At 36.2% G+C, this 20,489-nt stretch overlaps 1 protein-coding gene across 1 annotated transcript; it reads left to right on the top strand.

Annotated features, from left to right (window-relative positions):
• Positions 1–2,522: 2,522 nt before the first annotated feature.
• LOC135156314 (uncharacterized) lies at positions 2,523–15,210 on the top strand. Its single transcript, XM_064108280.1, has 2 exons — positions 2,523–2,732; positions 14,443–15,210. The coding sequence occupies exons 1-2, from the start codon at positions 2,523–2,525 to the stop codon at positions 15,208–15,210; spliced, it is 978 nt and encodes a 325-aa protein (XP_063964350.1).
• The last annotated feature ends 5,279 nt before the right edge of the window (positions 15,211–20,489 follow it).

Here is a 20,489-nt window from a genome sequence, read left to right as displayed (position 1 = left end):
GCTATACCTTTATGAACGTGTGTAATATACTTGTGTAGGGTAAATTTAGGAAAGAGAGAGAGAGAGATAAAAATGGAGCTGTGAAGGGGGGGGGGGGCTGGAGGTGTGGGACAACGCTTTGTAGATAATTGGCTTTTGATCCTGATTTCAAATAAAGATTATTCGTCAATCATCAAATATGGATACAAGTAACCACCGCACCGCTCAATTATTTTCTTTAACACGAAGGACGGATTGAATACCATCTTTTATTATCTAAAATATCTAATAAAAGTCGGATGAAAATTATGCCATATAATCCTGCCCCTACAATGGTGGGCATGATGTTAAGTGGTTTCGTATTATGACGACTGTTTATCAATAATATAATAGAGTAATGGAGTATAGAGTACTGCAGTGTTCACGCCCATCAAAATAAATCAAATCAATGCAACGAATGCTGATGATGGAGATAATACTGAGAAATGGAAATTGGAAAGTGAAGATAGTAATGGTGATGATGATAATGAGCACAATCAAATCAACAACAACAATAAGAATGGTGATAATAATAATAATGATGATGATGATGATGATGATAATGATGATGATAATAATAATAATGACAATAATGATGATGATGATAATAATAATAAATAAATAATAATGATAATGATGATAATGATAATGGAAGTAATGGCAATAATGGGAATAATAACAATAAATATAATAGCAAAAATAATAATAAAAATGAAAACGGGAAAGTATCATTAGGTAAAAACATTAATGACAATCCTTTTCGTAATAACATAGAAAAAAAGATAGCGAGTTAAATTGTGAACATTTGGGGCTTCAACTTTTACGTTTACCCCTGTTAATTTTTGATGACATACTTTCTATAATTCCGCCAGGCAATATTCCCCCTCCAATATATATTCCAGCTTAGCCCCTACCTGGTGTATAAGGCATCATCATTTTTGTATAATACCTTCATATTTCAACCAGATCAATCCTTGTAAACAGGTAATTTAAATATGAATCAAGCCGAAAGGCATTCTACTAATGTCAAATGTGTATTTAAAGCGTCATCGCCAGGGGGATAGACAGCTCAACGACGTTTTCATAACTTTTTGCATATATAGCAGAGTATTGATACACCGCAACCGGAACAACCAAATCAGATCGCCAATCGATTTACTTCATGCTTTTATCACGCATTTTATTAGATTTGAGAATTTTGTGTCTATACGTGTTATTTGATCACAGGACTTCAAATTTGCGAATCACATCATCTTCTAGGATAACTACTCCTTGCATTCTGATTTAGATTTCGAGTCCAATCAGTCTGCATTCGTTTGTTGTATCCTATTCACTTTCCTCAAGGAGTGAGTATTCCAGTTCAGTTATCTTCTTTACCATAGTTCTTAGTATTAATCTCTTAATATTCCGAATGCTCATTTTCCCTTTTTATTGTTATCATTTTTGTGTGTGTTAAATATCTCTTCATTAATAAAAGAAATTATATTTGAATGTATGATTAATCTTCTCTGGTGTCTCATGCCTATATTTTTTCTTCGGAAACACCAAAATGATTATTTGGGTGAAGTTAGAGTAATGAATGAACTCATCGCTGTATCTGAGACAGTCTAACGGGTGGGTCTGGGGATTATATTCAAGATGCACCACAGATCAAGTCTTTTCGATTCTCTCCCATTTTCCAAGATCAATCGAATATAATAGTTTCTCGTGAAGTCTATCATTATAATCATGAATTTGTGAGGATGATGATGTTGATAAAGACAAATAAAGACATGGGAACTTTAACGGATTATTCCCCTCCAATGGGGGAGGGTTGGTGGTTACCAACATTCAATTTTTTAACAATATTCACAGATACTGGTGACAGGTGAAGACGAAGAGATCCTGACGGTTTCCTGATTAATTTGGCGAGTCTCAAGATTATTTCTTTCATTTATTTATGGTCAGGAAGTGTCCATCTTGACAAAATAATTGATAAATAGTTTAAAAATGATAAGATCAACCCCTATAATGCTTATGGTAATGCTTCCGGACATATTTCTAAAAAAGCTTTTCTCATTTTGACAAAGTGGTCTGATATATCTCTCAAATTTCTTTTTCAACTTATCAATTCATTTGTTTAGAATAATTGAAATTCATGTATTACTTCTTAATTTTCTTTTTTTTTCTATTTACAATTTCAAGTGCATGTGTCAAATTGAACATTATACATGCCCCGAAAATGAGCAACTTCTTCTCTTCCTTTAAGTGTTCATTAAAATGGCCTTCCCCTTTTGAATTCCTAATTATGGCCCTGTATTTTTTTTTACTTATGGGTTTATTTTTTTCATTTTTTCCGGGGAGGGGGGGGGGGGCTGATTTTGCATGAAGTGCATGAAGTGGAATGTATCAGTTCAGTGATTGCAAGTTCTGTGTACATTTTGAAGTTATTCTTTTTAACTAACCCTAAGACGACTTCGTCGTATTTTCATTTCAAGAAAACAAATTGCTGTTTATCTCAAAGAATGGATGAGCCTGTGAGAACATACATCTATCATGTTGCTATGCTTGTGTTCTCGTCTTTGGGCATCTTGATCAACCTAGCCACCGTGTGTGCCATCTTGTTGAACAGCGCCTTAAGGAGGGAGCAGCATATCTTCACTTTCAGTTTGGCTCTTGCGGATTTTGCTTCAGCTGTCGCCATGTTCATCACCAACTTAAACGATTTTCCCGAGGTAAGATGTAGACATGGATGTCGATCGGTATTCGTGGTTAGTGATGATCTAGTCCGTAGCCCGGATTTTCTGAGAGGGTTCCGAATTATATAGAGAGTGAACATTTCTATTTTATGATCAGTTCCGTTTCTCCCCGGGACGAATCCAGCTTTCGCAAAATAATACATGGGGGGCAGAAAAAAATCATCTACATTTCCCCCGATCAGCCGCTTAAACAAATAATGCAAGGACAAGCTCATTTAACAAATGTGATCCATGTATTCTGAAAAATGAACGCTCAGAGCAATTTTGGCAATGGTGATCAATGATGGGTAGCTAAGTAACTTAGATCTAAACAATAACTGATGCGAGCGCGAAGCCCGAGCTGAAATTTGTAGTGTACTGACCTGAAAACAGGAACATTTGTCCTGTTTAGGACTGTTTGCATAAAACTCATGAGGAAGGTACATATCTCACCAACCGAATAATGCGAAAATAATGAAACTATTTGATATGCTGACTTGAAAACTTAACATTCTAAGCATTTTTGTACCAATGATCAGGATGTTATCTGAAGAAAATAATTGATGAGAGCGAGAAGCGCGAGCTGAAATCTGTAATATACTGACCCGAAAAGGGACCTGTCTAGGACTGTTTGCAGTGACTCATGCGGAGGATACATATCCCATAATGTGAGCGCGAAGCGCAATGTGAAATCTTTTTGGTTATTCTGACCTGAAAGCTTGGTATTCTAAGCAATTTTTGTACTAATGATCAGGATTAACATCTAAATGAGCAATTGATGCGAGCACAAAGTGCGAGCTTAAATATTCTCGATATTTCGATCTGAAAAAAGACACTTTATGAACTTGTTTTTTTTTTTTTTTACTAAACAAGATACTTATCTAATAAACAATGTGAAGCGCGAGCTTTTTTAAGGGTTCAAATAGGGTCTCTTCCCAACTCCCTGGTTTAAACCTAAAAATACGACTTTCTAATATTCACTTTTTTGTAATCATGAAAAGGATGGGTGTCTGGTAAAGAGATAATTTCGTGCGCGAGCTGAAAATCTGTTGTTCTACTCTGAAATTCGGACATGTTAAGAACGCTTTTACATAAAGAACGAGCTTCGTATCCCAATAAAAAAAATAATAATGCGAGCGTGAATATCGAATTAATCAAGTTTTAACAAATATGAACATTGTGAAGAGAATTTATTCAATTATTGGGGAAATATCTGCAATGTCATGTTAGTGATGAGGAGTTTTTTGTAAGACAGTGACTTCCATAATTCCATCAATAGCTCTGCCCAAGGAATAAATCGTACTCTAGAAAAAAAAAGACCCTTCACAAGTCATGACACAGAGAACGAACTTCTCGGTTCAAGTTGCTAAACTGTACTAGTCATGGTAGTTGGACTTCACCTCGTTCACAAGTTTGCCACGTCATACGTGTTAGCCAGTGGGCGCGTCGTGGTCTAGTGGTTCTGACTCTCGCCTTTCAAACAAGAGGGTTGTGAGTTCGAATCCTAGCCATGGCGTGTTTTCCTTCAGCAAGAAATGTATCCACACTATGCTGCACTCGACCAAGGTGAGGTAAATGGGTACCGGCAGGAAGTAATTCCTCAAAAAGCTGTGCGCACCAGAATCGGTAGACTAGCTTAGCCGGGGTAATATAGGAGCGCCTTGAGCACCTAGCAAGGTGGATACGTGCGCTATACAAATCCTATATTATTTATTATTAATTAAGCCATATATAAATTTTATCTCGAAATCTCCGTTTGAGAAAATGTGGAAGAACACCGTATACGCGCATGCGTTAATCAATTTTTCATTCGTAACATGGCGCACATCGGAGCATCATTTTGTATCCGCGTTAATGGACATATTTTCGGATTATCATTTAGCAACGTTTAGCTTGTTTGAACTACACTTTATTTTGATAATTTTTGGGTAAATTTGGAGCCTATTTTCAGCGCTGATCAGGGGCGGATCCAGCTTTTGCCAATGGGGGGGGGGGGGGGCGAAAAAATGTACCCATATTTTCCCCGATCGGCCGCTCGAAGTTGATTATTGTTTGTTACTTTAAAGGGGTAGTCCTAACAGTCACTTCTTAGCTTTATTCTTACAAAGCATGAATAAATAATCTCATGTAAGCCCTAATTGAATAGTGCAGGTGGGAAGCGCGAGCTATTTTTTTATTTAATGTATTTTGTCCTGAAAATTGAACATAATGAGCAATGTTTGTGATCGTGAACAAGATGTGTATGTAACTAAATAATTGCAAGCGCGAATCGCGAGCAGAAATTTTTAATACACGTTCTGGCCTGATCGAAAGGGACCTGTTTGCAGTTAACTATGAAAACGATACATATTTCAACAATCAAATAATGAGAGCGCGAAGCGCGAGCTGAAAATAGTTGACATTCCGACCCAATAATTGGACATTCTAAGCACTTTTTTGTAATCATGAACATGATAGGTAGGCCTATATAACTTAAGGCCTGGTCACACCGCCCGAGCGTTGTTGGAGCGGTCGTGGAGCGGAGAGAAAAAATAATCACCGCTCGCTACCGTTTACCACCGTTTAAAGTTGGCCTCCGTTAAGGCAACGTCGAATACGCTCGGCCACCGCTGATGGTCCCTCCTACCGCTCCGAAAGTTTTGAGCTGGTCAAAATATTGCGAGCGGTGAGGAGCGGGCAATTGTCCGCTCCAGCAAAGTTGACTACCGCTCTAACAACGCCCAGTCAAAGTTTGGCACCGCTAGACGAAAGTTCGTGAACGCTTTGGTCCGCTAGGCCAACGCAAAAATCTTGAACGCTGGACAACCGCTGCTTCGCCAGCGTTGCCCGGCCGGTGATTAAACGGTTCACAAACTTTGGCGGAGCGGTTGTAAGCGTTTTCCGAGCGGACACGGGATTGCTGGAACGGTGCTGGGCGTTAAAGTAGCGATCCATTGCGGTGATGAACCTTGATTTAGCGTTGGTATGGAGGTGTCGGAGCGGTACCAGAATTTGGCTATAAATACGGGGAGAAATGAATAAGGAGCTCATTTAGAATGGAAATGGGCTGATAATCCATGTTTTTTGCATTTACATGAGAAACGTTTTGATTTCCGTTTAAATTCTATCATCATCATTTCGCCCGGTGTCTAAGCTTTAAGTTGATACCAAATTTAGCTGCCCGTTTTTGCCCGTTTTTATGTAAGATTCGATTTTACTTGAGACATCACCCCAAAAACCTCTTCAAAAACGGTCATTTTTTTACTGTGCAGTCATCGCAGCGCACCGTGTGGGGTGTACATTGCCGTTCATTTTTGCAATTTTGCACGGCGGGGACGATTCCCCTTCCATTTCATGAAATTCCGGGCATAATGTAAACAAAATGAAGGTTGATAACGCATATAACATGTATAAGGGCTACCCAGCCCTCTTCCAGAGATAAAAGTTACTTGTAGAATAATTTCAGCCAAAAACCCTCATCATAGTAAAACATTCGTTGTGTTATATATACTCTGCGTTTTAACCAAGTCTACACAGCTTGAAAAAGCACGTTTAATATTTTTCAGATTTTAAAGTATTTTTTTAATCTAATGATCATTTTGATGCCATAAAATTATTTTCAGGATCTCATACACACTTTTTAGGCATGTGAGAAGCATAAACCAACATTCACTCTGATCAATCTTAAAGTAACACATAACACAAAGTTTATATACTTCACATTATTTAGCGTAATTTTTCTTTTCACAGATAGGTTTTAAGCAGCCAATCAAAATTTGGTATCAAAGTGACGTCATATGGGCTTTAAGTTATGTTCAGTCGATTCTACGCCCAAAATTATCCTTAAACTACATGTTAAAGTAAAAATATAACACGGAAAATAATTTTGGCGCACTTTCAACTCATTCTGGTCCACTGTGCGACGCCCGCATTCGCAGAACTCCGCTCTATCAACGCTCGAGTCACCGCTAAACCAACGCTCGCGACCGCTCGCCACCGTTAAACCACTCGCTAAAGCTACGCTGGCTTCAGCGGTGCACCGCTAAGGCAACGGCCATGTTTTCGATTTTTCCCCCAATTTTGTGAGCGGTGACGAGCGTTGTCGAAATTCGACCCTCTCTCCCTATTTAAGGCCTGGGCTCCGTAACACGAAGGTTTGCGATGAATTGCAAATGTGAAAGAACCGCACTGATTGGTCCCTGGTCAGTATTTTAAACATAATGCGCGTGTAACATTGATATTAATTGGTCAGTTCATTTAGCGATTGATCGCTAATCTTTGTGTTACGGAGCCCTGGTCACACCGCCCGAGCGTTGATGGAGCGGTCGTGGAGCGGTAGGGAGAGATGGTCGAAAATGATGATGATACAATTTAAACGGAAATCAAAACGTTTCTCATGCAAATGCAAAAAACATGGATTATCAGCCCATTTCGATTCCAAATGAGCTCCTTTTTCATTTCTCCGCGTATTTATAGCCAAATTCTGGTACCGCTCCGACACCTCCATACCAACGCTACACCAAGGTTCATCACCGCAATGGATCGCTACTTTAACGCCCAGCACCGTTCCAGCAATCCCGTGTCCGCTCGGAAAACGCTTACAACCGCTCCACCAAAGTTTCTGAACCGTTTAATCACCGGCCGGGCAACGCTGGCGAAGCAGCGGTTGTCCAGCTTTCAAGATTTCTGCGTTGGCCTAGCGGACCAAAGCGTTCACGAACTTTCGTCTAGCGGTGCCAAACTTTGACTGGGCGTTGTTAGAGCGGTAGTCAACTTTGCTTGAGCGGACAATTGCCCGCTCCTCACCGCTCGCAATATTTTGAGCAGCTCAAAACTTTCGGAGCGGTAGGAGGGACCATCAGCGGTGGCCGAGCGTATTCGGCGTTGCCTTAACGGAGGCCAAATTTAAACGGTGGTAAACGGTAGCGAGCGGTGATGATTTTTTCTCTCCGCTCCACGACCGCTCCAACAACGCTCGGGCGGTGTGACCAGGCCTTTAAACAATTGATGCGAGCGTGAAGCGCGAGCGGAAAACGAAATTAGATTTAGACCTACAACGGGACACTCTATTCATGTTTTGTAAATCATGAAAAGGATTAATAATTGGGTATCTTCCTACATAATGCGAGTGCGAAGTGCGAGAAGACATTTTTTTTCTATTCTCATAGGCCTATGAAACTCAATGATTTAGCAGGTTTTGAATCAAGAACTGCGCATCTCAATAAACATTCATATGTGTGCGCGTGTTTTTTTAGATTTAGACCTAGGCCCGTATTCTGAAGTCGGGTTTAACTTAAACTCAGGTTTAAAGTTGTGGTGTAAGTATGGACAGCCAATTGTTACATAATCACAAACAGTAGGGATATCATACTTTCAGCTCATTCATCTCTCAAATCATTTATAATCGTGTAGGAAGTATAAATAGATGATTGTCTTCACCATTGATGAATCAGGAAAGAGCGCAGTAAACATAAGAAACATACAACTTAATAAAAAATGTTGATACTTTTGGCTTCCCATACTTAAACCACAACTTTAAACTAAAGGTCTCACGCGCGTAAAACATTCCCCATAGACTTGTGTGTTAAAATGGCACTTAAGAAAAATTCATAAAAAATAAATGTGAAATTAGAGGGTCGAATGTGTACTACCTTTGGATAGGATTTATATCTGACATTCCATATCTGACAAGAGAAGGGTATCGTAGCCAGCTCATTTTAAAAATAAATCGCCATTTATGAAGATAACTATGATGGGATCAAATTCATCAACTGAAACAGTAAGATAGCCCCAATTCTTCCGCCAGTCAAAAATTAGTTCCAAATCATTGATATATCTTCCCAATTTGGGCAAAGGAAGTTCAGTAGTTACCATTTCTAGAATCAGTGTTAGATTTTGAATCATATTCATACACTTTTGTCAATCAGCAATACCAAATTGAAAAAATTCGAATGGGTTGGGTCGAACGAATATCTTTAGCCCTCCTGATGTAATTATGCTCATGGCACCTATATTATATGACCTATGAAATTTTTTTTTAATAGCTACTTTGCTATTCTTTTATATCTGTACACTCACACTAGCACAAAGAAATGCATTTAAAATGCCTATTTTCTATGCAATGACCCATTTTAATGTGTTACTCATACATGTTATATTCACTATATGGATGTCTACATATCCTACCTGCATATAGCCCAACAGTGAATGCAATGACAATATATATAGGCCCCTATTCTGCTTGTAATATAAAGGTGTATGTAAATTTTGTGTAGATATCAGGATACCAGAACTGCCCCAAACATAATTACCAGATATACATGAGATTGAATGAGGAAACAATAAAAGAATGAGAACATATTACTTTAGTACATTTGCATTTGACCTATTATATCAAAATCTTCCTAGGGCTACTGCCTATCAGATGTAAGAAGGAAGATATACATAAATAGATAGAAAGAGAGAGGGAAAGAGAGAGAGAGAAAGAAAGAAAGAAAGAAAGAAAGATAATTTTATAGATGGCATGGCTTATAAAGAGGGGGGGGGCTAGACTAAGATTGGAGCACACAGCCACCCCCTCCCTCCTTAGTTGAGCACTATTAGATACCTTACCTTACTCTGTGCCTTTTTCTAAATACCTTCTTGAAGGTACCACTTTAGTTCTCTTCAGTAAAGTTCACAAAGTTCTATCTCCTCTCTACCCCATTCCAAAGAACAATTTTAACATGAGCAATTTGTAAAGGTCTTTCTAACATTAAGTAGGTGATCATACACTAGCACAAACCAATGATGAATCAGAACATAAAGAGGCCTATAGACTCTCATTGACCAGTCTATATGCATTCCTATAGGCTTACATACACATACCTGCTAATTTTACCTGATATATAGCCTTGCTAAGCCATTAAATCCATTTTTGCACCACTTGATGACTAAACATATTGATATCAGTTAGAAATTGTTTGCTACTGAAGAGTTTGGGCAGGTATTCCATCCACTATAGGGAATTCGCCTGTATTACCTAAAGGTCTCACGCGCGTAAAACATTCCCCATAGACTTGTGTGTTAAAATGGCACTTAAGAAAAATTCATAAAAAATAAATGTGAAATTAGAGGGTCGAATGTGTACTACCTTTGGATAGGATATATATCTGACATTCCATATCTGACAAGAGAAGGGTATCGTAGCCAGCTCATTTTAAAAATAAATCGCCATTTATGAAGATAACTATGATGGGATCAAATTCATCAACTGAAACAGTAAGATAGCCCCAATTCTTCCGCCAGTCAAAAAATAGTTCCAAATCATTGATATATCTTCCCAATTTGGGCAAAGGAAGTTCAGTAGTTACCATTTCTAGAATCAGTGTTAGATTTTGAATCATATTCATACACTTTTGTCAATCAGCAATATCAAATTGAAAAAATACGAATATCTTTAGCCCTCCTGATGTAATTAGGCTCATGGCACCCTGAGTTTAAGTTAAACCCGACTTCGGAATACGGGCCCTAGAATCTGGGCATTCTAAATACATTTCTTTTATGAAAATTAATGTTGCGCGAGTGCGCGCTAAAAAATAAATGATATAACGATCTGAAAAGGGTCAATTTAAGCACTATTTATTCAAATATATTTATTCAGGATGACAAGATCAGTTAAAAAACTGTTTTACATCATGTTTTACATCATGGTCCTGACTATTTCAAGCACTGTGTAGGAAAATTGTGAAGTGGATATGGATCGCACTTAAAAAATTAGGCAAGCGCGAAGCGATTTTTTTTAAAGATTGATATTTAGACCAAGTACCGGGGCATTGTAAGGACATTTTGTCATATGAAAATGATGACTATCTTCCTATTCCTCTTCCTCAGTGCGGGATGAAACTTGTCGATATTCCATTCTGAAAAAAGGACACAATTTCAATTCCAGAAGTATCTGCAAAAACTTTGACTCTGTCGAAACTTTTTTAACTTCTCTAAACAATTATTCTTTTTCAGTCATTGGTATTTCGGAACCTGGCTGAAGTCAAATTCTCCAAATATCTATAATTTACCAAATTATCACATGATACACATTGATAGGAGAAAAAGAAGAGGAGGAGGGGTGGCAATGTATATTAATTCAAATATCAAATATAAACTTAGAACAGGTATTCATTTTGAAGATATAGAAAGTTTATTCATTGAAATAGATATTAAAGTTGGAAAAAATGTAGTCATAGGAACATTATACAGACCCCCAGGTAGCAATATTAAGAACTTTCTTGAAAACTTAGATAGTGAATTGGATAAAATTTCACGAGAAAATAAACATATTTACATAATGGGCGATTTCAATATTGACTTGTCAAATCATATACAAAGCACGTCACATTTAATAGGAAATCATGATGCCAGTGATAATAACATAAATACATTTTTGAATACACTATTTTCATATGATTTTTATCCATGTATAAATATACATACTAGGATAACTCCAATGTCAGCGACAATAATTGATAACATATTTTCCAATTCTTTTAATGATAATAATCATAGTGGTGTTTTTACTTATGATATTACGGATCACTTACCCATATTTTTTGTTTTTCCACTTCTGAAGCTTAATGATAATAAAAAGCCGAATAAAAGAAAATATAGAAAAGAAAATTTGAATACTATTCCGACCTTAATTGAAGACTTAGAAAGAGAAGAATGGCATGAAATTATGGTTCAGCATGATGTTAATAGAGCTTACAAATACTTTATTGACAAACTAACTCATTATTATAATAAAAATATACCACTTGTTCAAAGAAAACAACGCAAAAATGATAAAAGAAACCCATGGATCACTAGAGGAATTATACGTTCAATTAAAAAACGCAATAAACTTTATAAATCGTATATTTCTAAACCGTCTGAACAAAATTTTAAGAAGTATAAAAAAAATATCGCAATACTCTTAACAGTGTAATCCGCTCATCCAAAAAAGATTATTATTGTAAGGAATTAAAAGATGCAGAAGGAAATTTAAATGCCACGTGGAAAGTTATAAACAAATTGATTAACAAAAGCAAACCACATAGCAACGGCGACAGTCTTAAGATAGACAATGAAGAAATATCTCAACCGGCTGAAATCGCACAATCATTCAACTGTTTCTTTACAAACATTGGTCCCAATTTAGCTTCCAAGATAGTTAGTGACAATACGAATTTTAAAGAATATCTTTCCCAGCCAAATCAAAATACAATGTGTTTTACTCCCACAGACCGATATGAAATAATTAAAATAGTACAAGCTTTAACATCAAGAAGTCAACAGGCTATGATGGTATTAGTACAAAACTGTTAAAAGCAAATTGTAACATGTATTGTTTCTCCATTGGAACATATTTTTAACTTTAATATCACTCTCAACTGGATGCTTTCCTGAGCTATTGAAAATAGCCAAAGTAATCCCGATTTATAAAAAAGATGATCCTACTGAAGTTACAAATTATCGGCCTATTTCCCTCTTACCATGCATATCAAAAATATTAGAAAGAATTGTTTACAAAAGATTGGATTCCTTTTTGTCATTTAATAAGATTATTACACCAGCCCAGTTTGGATTCAGAAAAAATTTATCTACCGATTTCGCAATAACCAAATTGCTGGACAAAGTTGTAAACTCACTTTAAAAAAAAATCACACCATTGCTTTATTTATGGACCTAAGTAAAGCTTTCGATACCATTGACCATGGTATTTTATTTCATAAGTTGTATAATTACGGGATAAGGGGCATTGCTTGGTCATGGATTTATATCTTTCCAATAGGCAACAATACGTTTTTATCAATGATGTTAAATCTCCTGTATCGTTTATCAATTGCGGCGTCCCGCAGGGTTCTATTCTGGGACCTTTGTTATTTTTAATATACATTGATGATATAGTAAATTCATCTTCCATTCTTTCTTTCATCTTATTCGCTGATGATACTAATATTTTGTTATCTCACAAGAACTAACCAGAATTAATAAACAATGAATTTACAATTAAATAAAGTTTCATCATGGTTTAAATGTAATAAGTTATCTCTTAACATAAGTAAAACTCATATTATGCATTTTCAATCATCTCATAGAAATGAAAATTTTACACAAGATATAAAAATTGATAATGTGCCTTTAGATAAAAAAGAATACGTAAAATTCCTTGGTATCACAATAGACAAGCATTTATCATGTACTCCGCACATAAGCAACGTGTCTTCCTCTGTAGCTAAAGGAATTGGAATACTATGTAGACTAAAAAAAATCTTACCAGAGAAATCTCTTGTTATGATATATAATACATTGATTTTACCATATATTCACTACTGTAACCTCATTTGGGGGAATAGCTGCAAGACAAGGCTTAATCATGCATATGCTTTTATTGCAAAAGAAAGCGGTTAGAATTTGTTCAAAATCTGCATATCTTTCACATACAGACCCTCTTTTTTATCGTCTGAAAATATTTAAGATAAATGATATTAATACTTTACAAATAGCACTGTTTATGTATAGATATAATTACGACATGCTTCCTCCAGTATTCACGGATTTATTTTCATATAATAACAATTTACACTCATATCCAACAAGAACATGCAATAATATTCACTTAAACAATCCCAGGACACTATTTGCACATAAAACACTAAGATATCATGGACCTGATATTTGGAATGCATTGTCAGATTCACTCAAGCTGACAAGATCATTTTACTCCTTTAAACGAACTATAAAAGATATGCAATTAAACCAATAACTAACAAATTAAAAAAAGAAAATCATTACCATTGTTATCATTATTTTAATTAAACATTGACTTTTATCTAGAACATGTATAAATTAAAATCAAGCAACAAAACGTGTAATTTTCTAAAATTCCATGCTAAGGACCAAGCATCCCCCCCCCCCAGTCCCTCATGCACCTGCACGTTTAATGACAATAGATATTATTTATTTTGGCTATATTCCAGGGTTGTTACGTTTTCAAGCTTTGCTTTTGTGACGACCCTTGCAACCATCCTATTTATTGTGTAACATAAAATACCACTTAATGATTTTCATTTATGTAAGATATGTTTGAGGATTTATATACAAAACTATTGTTCATTATCTTGATGTCAAGTTTCAGATATGTATTTTCTTGTCCAGAATTTTGTTATGAAAAATGTTGCAAAAACCAATAAATGAAATGAAAATTATTAGGAATTAATGAAACTGTTATCTTATTTATCAATCTAATATTAATGAGAGCGCGAAATTTGTTGATAATAAGTCCTGAAAACTGGGCATTTTAAGCATGCTTTAATTGTCTTACGGTCTACTTGAGCGCATATGGTAATCCTCCTATGCAGAACTACTTGGTCGTTGATGGAGTGCAGGAGAATGTCTTTCATTGATGACGCGCATTTGCGGTAGCGTGGTTTGCGTATAACATGGGTTTAATACCTCGTTATTTTTATTTCTGTTTTTCATCGTTTCTCTTAAGTTAAAAAGGACACTTTTTGGTTTCCCAAAAATAGGAGGACCGGGGCCGGCTCGCCCCCCCCCCTTGGATCCACGTCTGCTGAGTAATTTGTTTACTTCTTGAGATTGTCGCAATTAGTTTTCATAAATTATACTCAACGAATAGATTGATGTTTACAAAAGACGGTGTTCGAAATTTATAAATTACTATATTTATATTCTTATTTTTTTTCTAATGCAGAGCCCGTTTCAAATAGAGGAACCATCGTGGATTGTCTGTCTGTTTACAACTGGTTTGGTCATATCGATACTAAGTACACTCGCCATCGCCTTCGAGCGTCTCATCATCCTTCGCATTGATGCTCTCGGAAGCCGTCGCATCGTCACTGGCAGGCGATCTGTAGCTGTCTGTATGGTCATTTGGATAATAGTGCCGGCGATATATTTTTTTCTACTTGGATTTAACGCAGCTCTATCAGACATTCTTCTTTATTTTATATCTCCGTGTATCACAATAGCATCCCTCTTCATCACGGCCATATGTTACATCCTCATCTACAAAAAGATCGCCATGATCTCGGAAAACGTCGGACTCAACGACGCAGCGCTCGAGCGACGCGCGAAAAACAGCAAGAAAATACTCGTGACCTTTGCCCTTGTGGTCGCAAGCACAAGCGCGTGCTGGATAATCATGTGCTGCGTTCTTGTTGTGGAGTATCTCTCCTTCATCTATTATCAGCTAGAATTGGAAACTCTTTGGTTCAGGGTGCTAGCCGATATTGGCAACGTTTTGGTAAGCATCAACGGCATACTTAACCCGGTCATAATCTGGTTGCGTCTGACTGTATTCAGAACACAGCTACGCACTTGCTTTGAGAGACTGAGGTGTCGAAAGGCGCATGAATCCCAAAGCTCGTCCCGAGTTACATTGGATTCGACTACCGTCACAACAAATCCATCAGCAGGCTCTACCATCAACATCACCATGGACGATATCAAGGCAAATTGATTGTAGGACCCAGTGATCAGCCTGACCTTACTTTGCATCTAGACACGTGATTGATATGCACATAAGTACAAACTAGGCTGTAATATGCAAAATATGTATTTAATTGATAAAAATATACATAACTTACTTTCGCACGATAAGTTCTCTGTGCGCACAGAACAGCTCGTCATCAAGGCCCAGATATACTGGAGGCGGAAGATTGATCTTATGAAGGAAGATGATCTCTATAACATTTAGGGGGTCCTTCTAACATCGAACTGGGAGTAGCGCCAGATACTAACTGTAGTTAGGACGAGGCATCACACACCCTGAAATTATATGTATTACATCTGAAATCGATTCATGGCATTGGATTTTAAAGGTATAAGCCACATTTGAGTGAGTTAGGGGATCCTAAAGGTCACATGGGCATCGTGCGCACATTAAATTTCATTAAAAAAAAAGTAGATCTGTCTAGTATGTATTCGCTTTTCAATGGAGCTTTATACAGTTATAACAGATAAGATACGCAGAGTGTTTGATATTATGTGGCAAGGCATTCCAAAATATCTGGACCATGGTGGCGTATTGTCTTATGAGTGAGCAATATTCTGGGGTTGGTAAGATGGATATCCGTTGAATGACGCGTTGGATGAGTATGGATAGCTTTGTTGAAAAAAATTGCAAAATGGAATTGGAATATTATTAGTTGAAAATTCATACATAAATATGGCTGATTGGTATGTGTTAATATCCTCAATTATCAATGTCTTTAAGTTTCGAAATGTTGGATTAGTGAGTTCAATGTAATGTGAATGTGATCAGATGTTAAGTGTCCTTTTTTGAAGACGGAATATCGTTTCTATTATCGACTTACTACGCCGGTACTACCCCTATACTTTGTCGCAGTAAGATACGTGGGATGAGATGAACGAATTGTAAAGCATACACAGTGACTTTTTTGAGATACAGTACATAAGATGCTTATCCCTCTGGAGGTTAACATACAAATATTACGAATGTGAATGTTCCAATTTGAATCAATCAAACACCTAGAACTTTGGTTTCTTGCTTTTCAATGATGGGCATATCGTCAATAAGTGTATTTAGTTTAAATGTGTTGAAAATACATAAAATTCAACTTATATTTAGGGAGAGTTTGTTAGCTCTAAAGCACATTGATATTTTTTTCAATTCTAAATTAAGTGTTGGAACAAGTATATATCTAAGTCTTTATGCGAATAGAATATCATCTGCAAATAAATCAAAGATTAATTCTCTAGATGCACTCACGATGTCATTCATAGTATGAAGGGTTTGGTTGCAAAATGGGTTAGGTCTACTTGGACCATTCCGAGGAAAATCATGTTTTTTATTCTCACTTATTGCAATATTTTTATGAGAAACTAAATTGTCATGATGTACTGCAATATCATGTGAACATAGAATTGGGTAAAAAAGAAATCTACCTATCTTATTTTTTTACATACATATATTCTTTTTAATTATGATTGTGGACCCAACCCCTATTGCAAGAAAACTAAAATGAATCCAATCTCTTTTGAATAAAAATGTAATTTTTGCCACTTTTATTCTCGTTTTAATGGGAATTTCAAATTTTCTTTGGTATCATCAGAGCGATTAAAAAGCTATAGGTTATGAGACAGAAAACAATAAACTATGACAAATTGGACGTAACCCTTTTTGACAAATGAACTCTTAAGAAGAGTTTGGTTGCAACAGGGATTATGTCCACTCCAAGAAAATCATTTTTATTTATTCTCCCATATTGCAATATTCTTATGCGAAACTAAATTTTCACGATACCCTATACCATGTGAACATGAAAGTGGGTATAAAAGAAAATCTACCCGTCTTCATATTTTTAAAATATTCTTTTCCAAAAAATTCTTTCTGGACCTAATCCCTGTTGCAACCAAACTGGAATAAACCTAAACCCCTTTTGAAAAAGAGTAATTTTTCTTTGCCATTTTGGTTCACTTTTTAATGGGAATTTCAACTTTTCTTTGGTATCATAGAGCTACTAAAAATCTATACATTGAGAGCAAAACAATAATATGATGAAAAATTGACAAAATCCCTTTTGCAAATGAGATCTTCATATAGCAAAAATTATATATTTTCTTTATAGATTTCCATTATGTATAATTATTATCTTTTTATTTTCAATTTTATCAGAAAAGTAAGGTTTGCGAGCTAGGTGGATAACTGATGTTGATTTATTGCGGTATTTCTTGTATTTATTTTTATTTTGTTGGATATTTTATATAATCTATTTCGAGTAAATATTGATTTGATTATACTTTGGGTAACCCAAAGCAGTTTCCGATCATGTTGAGTCCATCTTATTCGAGAATGCAAATCTTCTGGAGGAAGTCGGTCGTCTAAAAAACAGAGTCGAGTCGCTAGAAGCTGCAGCTGATGAGGCGGAGCAGTATTCACGCCGCAATTGCCTGTTTTTCAGTGGTATTGCTGAATCTGCAAACGAAGATACTGATGCCAAGATCATAGAGGTGTGCCAGAGGAATCTGGGTGTTACAGTGAAACAAGAGGACATCGATCGTTCTCACCGCCTTGGCGCCTTTCCAGCCATGCTGCGCTTGAGAACAAGCAGAAGGATCCTCGTAGTCGTAAGCCCCGGAATATCATCATCAAATTTTCCAACTACAGGGCAAGAGAGGCTGTATACGCATCTAGGGCTAAGCTGAAAGGCCTTTCAATTTACATCAATGAAAATCTAACACGGAAGCGATCTCAGCTGTTCTGGCAAGTAAAGAAGGGAAACCTCCCGCAAGTCCACAAAGTCTGGACTCAAGACGGAAGAGTAACAGCGATGAATAAGAGTGGGAAAAGAGTTGCTCTTTCAAGTGTAAAGGACCTCGGAAAACTTGATCAATTAAAGGAATGAGACAACAATATCAATCAAATTCACTTAACTGTAATACTTGGTCTGTTTGAGCACACAGGCGTTCCTGTTTACTATCTGCTTTTAAATTGCACTATTAAATATACGATTTGTTTTTAATAACGTTAATCACTATAACTTGGTTCTTATTTTATTGAATATTTGTATAAAATTACATTCATTACTTACACGTAATACTTTTCACTTGTTTTGAAGAGTGACAATTTACATTTTATTGTTATTGTTGCTGTTGCTATTTTGCACATATTCGGGTTTTTCATGTATATATATTTGATAATTAAAATGATTAATGTATATAAATTGCTTAGAGTGGAGGAAGTAAAATCTCAACCTAATTTAAACATAAGATTTAATGATTAAATACCCATGTTCAATTTGTAATAAAGCTGTTAAAATAAATCAAAAGGCTTTGTTATGCACTGTATGTTCACAGTGGGTGCATATAGTTTGTGGCGGGGTCTCAAGAGAGACCTATGATTCAGATGAACTGTTTGAAAATTGGCAGTGCCCGAAATGTATTCTCCAAAGTGTATTACCTTTTTGGAATGATCCTGATCTATCTACTGAAGTCGTGTATAACTGTAATAATATTTCTGTCGACGCACATGATGATAGGTCAACCGAAACTAATGATTTTGCTCTAAAAGATATTAAAGGTATAAAATTAGCTCATCTTAATGTCAGAAGCATTGTTAATAAAGTTGCTGATTTACAATGTTGGCTGAATAATAACCCTTATGATCTACTAGGAGTGTCAGAAACATGGTTAACAAAAGAACATTCTGATAGCTTGATTTCTGTTAAAGGTTATAAGTTTGAGAGGAAGGATAGATGTACTCATGGAGGTGGAGTGGGATGTTTTATATCAGAAAATTTATCGTATATAAGGAGATTGGATCTTGAATCTGTTGCCTTAGAAATAATTTGGTTGGAGTTGCAACGTAGCAATAGTAGCTCATTATTTATTGGTATATTGTATAGAAAACCGGATAATCATTTAGATTTTTTTGACAGTCTTGAAAGTAATCTTGAGAAATTGTATACAGTTACAAACAACGTCATCCTTCTTGGTGATTTTAACTGTAATATGCAAACCATAAATAATCTTTCTAGAAAAGTTTCCAGTCTCCTTACTACAATGCAAATGACACAGGTTATATCTGAACCCACTAGAATTTCACCACATAGCCAGTCAGTAATCGATTTGGTATGTATTTCTGATGCACATGTTGACAATATTATTAAGTCAGGAATGCAGTCAGCTGGACTTAGTGATCACTCTGTGATTTTTACTGCAATTAAAGGGAAACATCAATCCCTTTCTCCGAAAATAACTAAATGTCGTTCATTCAAGTACTTTGACAGTGAGAAATTTAAAGATGATGTAAGGAAAGTTGATTGGCATGAGTTTTATTCCTGTGGGACTGACGTTGAAAAATTGTGGCACTACTTGATACCAGTGATATCAGTGCGGCGAAAACAAAGAGGGGTACCTTGGATAAATGATGATTTTTTGGTGTTAGCACGCGAAAGGGATTATTATCGAAAGCAATTTAGAAAAACAAGATTAATTTATTGGTGGAATAAATTTCAGTTTTCCCGTAACAGAGCTAATAACTTGATTAAAAATTTGAAAAAGAAGTATTATCAGGACAAATTTAAGGACTGCGAAAATGACATAAAAAAGAACTGGAACATTTTATCGAAGCTTATACCTAAGAAAAATAAAACCACGAGTCATGATGTTGAATTAACAATTGATAATGATCAAATACCTAACAATGAAATAGCTCACGTTCTAAACAAAGCCTTTAATGAAGTCGGCTCAAGGGTAATTTCTCGAAAGATTTATTAAACAATTTACAAACTCTGTTTATTCCAGATTGTGAATTTAAATTTTATGCAATCAAAAAGGAGTATGTTTTGAAAGAACTATTACATATTGATTGTTCGAAAGCGGTCGGAGTAGATGGCAAATGGATCTTGAAAACCCTAGCGCCTCATCTCGACAGGAAACAATACGGGAACATGAAAGGGCTTTCAACATGTCATTACCTCGTAGATATGTTGCACATATTGTATCTGCATGCAGAGAAAAGTAAAACAGTATCTGACCTTATCCTAACAGACTTCAGTAAGGCATTCGATCGAATTGATCATACCATAGCGTTACAGAAGTTAATAGCCTACGGAGTAGCTCCTGATCTTGTGCAATGGGTCATGGATTTTCTAACCAATCGAAAGCAGTGTGTTCGCTACCAGGGCTCTGTCTCAGATTGGACTACACTACACGCTGGTGTACCTCAAGGAACATTGTTGGGGCCGATACTGTTCCTTGTTGTCATCAACGATG

This window comes from Lytechinus pictus, chromosome 13 (assembly GCF_037042905.1).
Source record: "Lytechinus pictus isolate F3 Inbred chromosome 13, Lp3.0, whole genome shotgun sequence".
Lineage (NCBI taxonomy): Eukaryota > Metazoa > Echinodermata > Echinoidea > Temnopleuroida > Toxopneustidae > Lytechinus > Lytechinus pictus.
Note: the sequence above shows the minus strand (reverse complement) of the source record. Positions and strands in the feature narration are given on the sequence as shown.